Consider the following 8,761-nt stretch of genomic DNA (forward strand, 5'->3'; position numbering starts at 1 on the left):
CCAGCAGAGGCTCCAGGCACTCAGCTTCCCTGGCTCTCTGGTCGCCTGAGCTGCATCCCCATGGTGGTCAGCTTGGCCTGAAGGCCTACGTGAGTCTCCGCCAGGGTCCCTGGGGAACAGCGATGCCACTCTCATAGGATGGGCTGTCCTGGAGCTCACGGGGAAATGTGTCAGGGAGGACAGAAGAGACAATAGCATGCCCGACCCCCTCGGCTGGATGCCCAGGCCTGTCTTCAGGGTCAGCTACTCAGAACTGTCGGGGTTCAACCAAGAGGGGTTGCGGGTCACCTGCAGTGGCCACATGGGTATCCCAGACAGTGGGAGACACCTTGCGCTGTGACACGCACATGTGTGCAGATGCAAGGACTCCTTGCACCTGGAGCATGGCCCCCATGCAGGCCCTGGGCAGACAGCAAGGCACAGGAATATTTTTCCTCTGTGAAGCTTTATTGCATTTTCTTTGGAAACTTGCATCCTCAGGTGACACCTAGACCTGCCTGGGACCTGCCCGGCAGCCTCGGGGAGTTTAAGGGGCCACAAAAGGGTGTGGGTGTAGCCGCAAGGATGGGCAGAGGAGGCCTCCTGCTGTGATCTCATTCCATCAGGCCTCACTCTGTTCTCTCTGATTTACGGGGTTTTAGCTTAAAGCTGGCTTATGGACCCCTGGCCTTGGTCTTGTGGATAGAAGTGCCTGACGAGGTCCTTCTTGTTGATCTTCCCCATCTGGTTCCTCGGGATCTCTTCCACCAGCAGGAGCTCGGAAGGCACAGCGTACGGGGCCAGAACGCCTCTGCAGAGACACGCTTGGCCTGAGTAGCAGGAGATTGCGGGGCCCACACAGCATCCTTCCCGTGGCCCAGAAGCCTGGCCACCTTGTGCCTGTCCCGGAGGGTGCCCTGCTGCAGGACACACTAACACAGAGATGCCCCTCTGCCCACCCAAGGGGAGAAGATGAGCCCCACTTGGGGCCAAGTCTCCCACAGCTGGAGAGAGCTGGTCCTACTCTGTGGCCTGGTCACTACAGCAGCCTTGGGCAGATGGGCAGAGGAGGCAGTGGTAAGACCTTGGGTGCTGCAGCCACATGGGCCGGCACGGCCGCTCCTCCCCTCCCCCCCGCCCCACCAGAGTCCAGCACCCAAGCAGCGAGAGAGGCTTGTCTGGTGGTCCAGAAGCCTCCCTGCACTTCCACTCCCATGAGGGGTACCCCATTAGATGATGTGCTCTCCTGTTTTCCTGTGTACGACCCCATCTGGGGTCCCACCCCCATAGGCTCTGCTCTGGAACTCCTCAGGCTGCAGGGCCCGAGTTCTCCCTCCCAAGGCTTCCTCTGGGCAGACAAGAGCTGCCTGCTCCCTGCTGTCTCACAGCAACACCCGGGGCCACGTGCCCCTTTGTAATAAAATAGCAGAAGCACAGGATACTGCCTGGGGTGGCAGCTCCTGAGCTCTGGGGCTACTGATAACAATCTTCAGGCCAGGCTAGAATGATTCAGACAGTGGGGTGCAGGACATATGGCCCCAATGTCTGCCCAGAGCCAGCAGGCATGTGTGGCCCTCCAGTCTGCAATTGTGGGGCAGCCATGGCCACTGAGGATCAGTCATGGTGAGGAGCCAGTGATGGGGGTGGCAGAGAAATCCCAAAACTTACCTCAGCAGCCGGGTGCTTATAAATAAACATGAGCCTAATCGCCCTTGCAGGCTGGGTCCATCTGCCCACAGGCAGAAAGCGTCAGCAGTACTGTGCTGAATGCATTGTTATCTCAGGGCGGCTCCTGCCACAGTCTGCTGCAGGCCAAAGGCTACGGGGGCTCCTACTCCAGGGTGCTCGGGGTGCAGGCTGCTGGTTCATAAGGAGATTGTGCCACCATCTGTAGTCCTGGCAGCTGCAGGAGATGGCTGGCTGCCCATTGGGGCTGGGACGATGTGTGGCTCTGGGTTGGACTTTGCTGGAACAAGTCACCAGGACTGGCCTGGTGACCCTGGTGACTCTGACAGTGCAGCAGGGCAAAACCCTAAGGCCCGACACCCCCACCTGCTCCTGGAACACAGCTGCCCGCGTCCGCCCAGCCTGGCTGCTAAAACTCAGGGTCTCCAGTGGTGTTTGGGTGATACGTTGTGTGGTGTGGCTCTCCCCATGCCCCCTCTTTGCTTCGCTGCGTTAGCGCTGAGCTGGGTGCCAGGGCCCAGAGAGGAGAGGGCCCAGGAGAGCGGATTCCTGCGGTGAACACTGCAGGTGAAAAGGTCGTGGAATGTGGAACGCCATTTTCCAGGAACTAAAAGAAAAACCGGTCCATCTAGAATCCTACGTCCAGAGACAGTATCTTTCAAGAATGAAGGTAAAAGTAAAGACGTTTTCAGACATATAGCAGCTGACACAGTTCCTTATCAGCAGACGTGCCCCAGAGGTGGAAGGGTGTCTGCAGGCAGGAGGAAATGCTGCTGACAAGAGTCCAGGAAAAGCCAAGGTAAGAAGAGCAGCAGAGACGGGACACAGATAGTATTTTCCTTATTATTGCATTATCTTTAAGAGATAACCGTTTGAACAAAAGTGAGAGGAATGTAGTGTGGGTGTGTAACAAATATAAAAGTGGACGCATAGCAACAACAGCACACGGGCTATCTGTGCCTGAAGAGACTGAGGTTATGGGAGGGTCACTGGTGCGTCAGAGATGCACATTATAAACCCTAACTTAGCAACCACTGAAAAAGAAACAAAAGCTATAAAAGTTAAAAAATGATCTAAAAGTGCCATGAAGGACGTGGGTTTAAAATCTTGGCCTTTGCCATTTCCAAGAACGGTGGTCCCCTGGGAAGGAGACCTTCACTGAGAAACACGGGCTGACTCTGTGGGCCGGGCCTGCCCTCCTCCAAGGGCTCCAGCTTAGCGACTGAACATGAACTCTCAGAACTGCTTCAAAGCAAAGTGAGATCTCAGACAGGAATCCGGCAAGGCTGAGTTGTTTAAGAGCAAGTTTCCGTGTGAAAAAATGCACATGGACAATAAAGGTATTACCTAAGTGCCTTCCACGCTGGTCTCCTGGGAAGAGAGACAGTGGGGCACAGTTGGGACAGGACTGAAGCCACCTCCATTACTCATCGTGGCCTGATCAGACGTCAATGCCAAGAATTCTTCCCGGGTGTGTTAAGTCCCACGTGGCCCATTTCAACTTGGCAGTTTGCGGGGATGGAAGGGTGGCAGGTTGCACACGTCCGAGACCCTGAGCACATGGTGGTACCCAGCTCTGAGGCCGTGCTTACTCCTCGAGACGTGCTGCCTGCACTGGGGCTGCCAGGTCCCCTCTGACTCCTGCTAAGAGCGTACCCCAGGGCAAGAAGACAGCCCTTTACTTAGGGAGCAGAGAAATTGAGGGGGTGGCAAGCATCTTCAGAAATGAAAAAAATGGCAGCAAAAGGGAGAATATTATTAAAAAGAAAAAACCTATAAAAAGACCGCAAATGGCAGTGAACATGACATATAAAGAAACAGCAGCCTCGCTAAGAAACCAGCAACCAAAGAAAGAGCAGCCCCTCTCCCTTCCCCCATGAACACGGAGGACGAAGATGGTGGCTGGGATCTGGAGCCCATCCTGCCCTTTGAAAGGGAGACCCCTCCTGTCCCTCCAGCCCCTGTGTCAACACCCAAAAACTATCCAATTTGGGGACATAAAGGGCTGGATGCTGGCCTCAGTCTGGGACAGTCCTCATGGAGGCAGATGACAGGCTGGCTTGCTGTTCTACCCAGTCCTGTCCTCCCAGAAGCATCTCCCCAGAGCGCCCCCAAACCCTCTGTACACAGTGTGTTGCAGGGTCTTCTCACACCCATGGTACAAGCTACAACCACGAGCGTAGGCCGCTGCAGGGGCTGGGCCAGGAGCCTGGGCTGAACATTAGAGAGTCGGAGAGAGCAGCGTGAGGTGTGAAGGGGCAGGGAGATCGGCCCGGGTGTGCGGGACGCCTGCCCGAGGACGGCCCCGGGGTAACATGAAGCCAAAGCCTGGACCTGAAATGTGCTGGGAGAGCTCTCGGCACAGGACACGGACAAACGTGTGTGTGTGTGTGTGTGTGTGTGTGTGCGCGCGTTCGTGTGTGTGTGCATGTGCACACACACATATACGTCCACATACTTTAACAGAGTAATTGTTAACTCAAAGCAGTGTCTCCTTTGTTAAACGGCAGTGCTCCAACAGCGCTTCTGCAAATCCCGGGGGATCTAATTGCCCAGCTGTGCTGCCCCTGATGAAACAAGGATTCCTACTGCTCGTGAAATCATGTTGGACGAGCCAAAAATATCTTCAGCACCAAGGAGAAGGAGACAAGTTGGGGTGGGGTGGGGGGACGTGGGTAGAGGGGATAGGGAGGAGAAAATTCCTGGATTTAAGATACAGAACCCAGGGAAGATTGCTAATTGCCTCCTTCCTGAGCTCACGGGGACACTGCTCCATGGTTCCATCAGGCCCACCTCTGGGGTCTGTCCTGTCCTGTCTGGCCTTTGACAAGGACGGTGGTGGGGTTCAGGTTCAGTCCTGGGACTGACCACTAGGCACTATGGGCACAGGGAAGGGGCCTGTGACCTTGGGACACAGTAACCACTGGGGCCAGGGTAGGTGACAGAAAGGCTTGAGGGAGGGTTTAGGGTTAGGCGAAGGCAAATGAACTAAGATATAGGGTGAGGGGGGGGACAGGGACTGTGCTGCTGTGCGGGGCCTGGCTCCTCTCAAGGAGAGAGCAGGGAGCTCTGGCCTCTGGCTGGCAGTGATCACCCAAGGGGCATGTGAAAACGCCCCGAGCTCAGTGTCTGTGTTTTAGGGCACAGCCGAGGGACAGGTGCCATGGTTGGGGAGGGAGAGGGCGAGGACGGGAGGGCCCTCTGGGCCGGCCCAGCACCCCAGGGCCACGTAGAATGCTCTGGATCTTGGCTTCAGGTTAACGGGATGTTTCCCTGTCAAGCCTCCTCCTAAAGCCGGCAGAGGACTTACTTGCTCACCACAGACAACCCCGTCCAGGAGCGTGTGTTTCTGCCACCCCAGGACCTTCCACCAAATCTCACAGCTGAGGTGTATGGCTGGGGACGGGGGCTTCTATTTCCCTTTGGGTGTTCATGGCCCTTCTGTGATGGGCATGAATAGGGTTCTACATCTTCTGCCATCATTACAGAGCCTCCTGGAGCACTTCACTGGGGGGTAGCCTCATGGGAGTACCACGTCACCTGACCTTCCAGATGACCCCTCTGCCCCAGATGACGGCAAGGCCCAAGACCCCTGCCTGGCCCTCCATCAGACCACGAGACAGCCCACCCCCAACCCATTCATTTCCCTGACCTTGGATGGTCCTCTTTCCCCTGACACCACGAATGCCCCCTGCCCCTGCCTGCCCAGCCCTTACCTGGCCCACTCTTTGAGCTCCTTGTGGGACAGTGAGTGTCCCTCTTGAAGTTTCACCACTGCGGTAACCCGCTGGCCCCATGTCATGTCTGGAACTCCGATCACAGCCACATCTGTGGACAGAACAGCGTGGGGCACTTTAAATGCCACGACGAGCAAGCACTGAAGGCTGAAGATAACCAGAAACGTGCAGGAAATGCCAAGACTCGGAATCCCAGGAGCAAGTCCTGGGGAACAGCCGCCTGGCAGCACTGAGTGCCGGAGGCCTGCTGGGGATGACGAGGGTGGGCTCCCCATGATGTCTCTTGCGGGGGTCCAGGGTGGGAACTGCCTGCCCACCACTCCTGTCCTCCCCTTGCACTGTCCTTGGGGACAGTTGCTAATAAGAGGGCTGAGGACGATTAAAGGTCCAGAACATTCTGCCCCTCAGGCCTACGGGCTCCCGTGGACAGGCTACCAGGGAGAGCCCCGGTGAAATGGCTGGGTCTGGGTCCACAGGAGCTGCCTCTGCTGTCCTCAGGGTCCCACAGCCTGTGACTCTAGGTTAGGAGGTGGTCTGGGTGGGGACCATGCTTCCTGGACTAGCGCCTGCAGCCACCCGCTCTGGTCCTACCAGGATGCTTGGCCCATGGCCAACCTGAGCATGCAGCTACTTTTGAGCATGGGGATGCCGCCACTCTCTTGCACAGGGGCTAAGTGGCGCAGCCAGACCTGGAACCAGTTGTGGTGTGGGCTGGGCAGCCCCCACAGACCTGGAACCAGTTGTGGTGTGGGCTGGGCAGACCCTAACTGTGGTGTGTGGAGGGCCCCACTGTGTGGTGTCCACTGCAGGCTGGTCTCTGTTTTGTCTATAATCAAACAGAGAAAAACACATCTGTTCCCAAGAAGGCCGGGTCTGGGCCAAGTACAGCTGCGCTGAAATGGCAGTGCCACAGCCACTTACCCTGGATGCTGGGGTGTCCCAGCAGCAGCCGCTCCACCTCCAGGGCACTGATTTTGTAGCCACCGCTCTTGATGATGTCCACTGACATGCGGCCCCGGATCCAGTAGCTGCCGTCCTTGAACATGACTGTATCACCTGAAGAAAGGGGCTCTGGTCAGCAGGAGGCGAGCTGGGGCTGTAACTCAGCATGTTATGGTCCCTGTGCCCGCAAGGACACGCACGGAGGACACGTGTACCTGTGTGGTGAACACTGGGTGTCTGTCTGTGAGTGTTAACACCACGGGTATGGCAGCCATGTGTGGGGCACTTTTGGGAGAAGGCGGCAAGCACAAAATTCGATGGCTGTGACCCGAATCTGTGATGCCGACACCAGAACGGCCCCCTTTGGTTGCATTCCTATGCAGGTGTCACAGCTGGGGCCTCGTGCTGTCACCGCACAGTGCCCTTCCTGCTGCCTCTCAGGTCCACGGAAACCCAGGAATTGGCTGCCTCCCAATGTCCGCCAGGGGGTTCCAGCCACAACAGGGCCCTGGCGGGGCTGGGCATCACTGCGGCCCCTCCCCGATGGGGTGCTCCTGGGCCTCACGGGGGTCTCTGACAGGAGGAAAGGGACTCCCTGTTCTCCAGGTGACGGCCTGCTTTTCCACCTCCATTCTCCTGGGTGTCACCCTGGCGGGAGCCCTCCCTAGCTAAAAATCCAGCTGTCCTTTCTCAGAGAGGGTGGCAGAACAGAGGATGACGAGGGCCACGAGGTGTGCACTCCAGCCCAGGGCATCGAGGGTGCAGTGAGGCGGGCCGTTTGAGTGCACACATGTGTGTAAATGTGTGTGGGATGCACGTGTGCGCGTGAGGACGCCCCCGCCCCGCCCTCTGCGAGCAGAGCTGTGCCGTTTCCCTCGTCTGCTCTCACACACCCCGCACTTCACGCTGGGTTATTAGCTGAAATAAATCATAAATATTTCATTATACATCATGCCGTCTGACGCAGGAAGGTGCCATCCATCACCTTGCCACTCCTTGAGACCTGCCGTGGCGTGGGGCGCTCTCCAGTCTATTAAACAAGACGGATGGGTGTGCTCGGACGGGCTGCCGGCTTATTTATAGTGCGGCTGGAAGGCCGGGCTCTAAGAGCACAGGGTGGTGAGCGTGGTGGTTCTCTCTCTCGTGCTGACAGGAAGCTTAGGAAACGAGAGGCTTTGGGGAGACGCAGTGCAGCACCCGCGCAGCCCGACGGTGCAGGCGCGAAGGGACAGGAGTGCGCTGCAGGGACAGGGCGGACACAGCCTGTCCTAAGCCATGAAGCCCACCTCGGCCTTTCTCCCATTCCTGCTGTGTAGCCCTGCCTCTGGCCTTGTCCCCTCCACACTGGACAGCCGTACGGTCTTCCCCAGTTTCCTGCCCATCAGCTGCCCATCACTTCAACCCAGTCTAGGCTGTCACAGCCGCCTACTGCCCACGGGGAAGCCATGCTGGCGTTTAGGTCCCTCAGATCTCTCCCTGAGCCTGCTCCCACTGGCCTCCGCTTGCCCAGGGACCCAGCAGAGCAACGTGTTGCTGCCTGCCCTAGGCTCTGCCTCTGTCCCTGGTCTTGTTAGGGATGCCGCCCACTGCCCATGCCAAGGCTGACGTGGTTTGGGCATCTCTGTTGATGTCATCTGTAGTCTCTCTGAGCTGCTCTCAGCCCTGCTCTGTGTTAATGTAGCTTAAGCCAGGGTGAGAGCCTCTGACCGCTGCACCCACACCGGCTCCACCACAGCCCTTGGCCATGACCCCTCGTCCCCCGGGAACACACACTGGCTCCCCGCCTACAATGTTCTAGTTCTCCAGCTGCTGTCTCTCCTCGACTCAGCCCTGCTCAGACATTTCTCTAGCATCTCCAGGTGTCCCTGTCCTGCACACCAGCTCAGCCACCTCAGTGGATGACGACTTCCTTTGGCGCCTGTCTCCTGTTATCAGCCTGATGAAGAGCAGGGAGAACTAGGAGGTCCTCCGAGAAAAGTCAGGCAGCGAAATGGTAAGGATGTGCTGGAGACAGACATACGGAAGTTATATCATGGAGAGGTTTGGGGATTTATGTGCCAAGTAAGGAAAGATGCACTTGGGAGAGCTCCGGTCACTTATTCAAATCATCATCAGAGAAAGACAACACATGATGACAGACAGTCAAGGTCATCCTGGATTACCCAGCGGGCCCCAAATGTGATCATGTATGTCCTTAACAGAGGGAGGGAGAGGGAGATGTGACACACAGCAGAGAAGTCCACGTGAGGATGGAAGTGGAAGGTGGAGTGGTCAGCCACAAGCCCAGGAACACCTGGAGGCCCCAAGAGCCGGAAGAGGCAGGAAAGATCCTCCTCCAGAACTTCCAGAGGGGGTGTGGCCCTGCGACACCTGGATTTCAGACTTCTAATTTCCAGAACTGGGAGGGAACAGATTCC

At 57.3% G+C, this 8,761-nt stretch overlaps 1 protein-coding gene across 3 annotated transcripts in view; it reads right to left on the bottom strand.

Moving 5' to 3' along the window:
• Window positions 1-426: 426 nt before the first annotated feature.
• ACSF3 (acyl-CoA synthetase family member 3) overlaps window positions 427-8,761 on the bottom strand; it is a 56,329-nt gene continuing 47,994 nt past the window's right edge. For all 3 annotated transcript variants that reach the window (XM_011371872.2, XM_011371873.2, XM_011371871.2), the window contains 3 exons: window positions 6,324-6,458; window positions 5,382-5,493; window positions 427-790 (listed from right to left, as the gene is read on the bottom strand). In XM_011371872.2, coding sequence (XP_011370174.1) covers window positions 643-790; window positions 5,382-5,493; window positions 6,324-6,458 — 395 coding nt within the window. In that variant the 3' untranslated portion in view covers window positions 427-642. The remainder of the gene's footprint in view (window positions 791-5,381; window positions 5,494-6,323; window positions 6,459-8,761) is intronic.

This window comes from Pteropus vampyrus, unplaced genomic scaffold, assembly GCF_000151845.1.
Source record: "Pteropus vampyrus isolate Shadow unplaced genomic scaffold, Pvam_2.0 Scaffold196, whole genome shotgun sequence".
In the NCBI taxonomy this organism is placed as follows: Eukaryota; Metazoa; Chordata; class Mammalia; order Chiroptera; family Pteropodidae; genus Pteropus; species Pteropus vampyrus.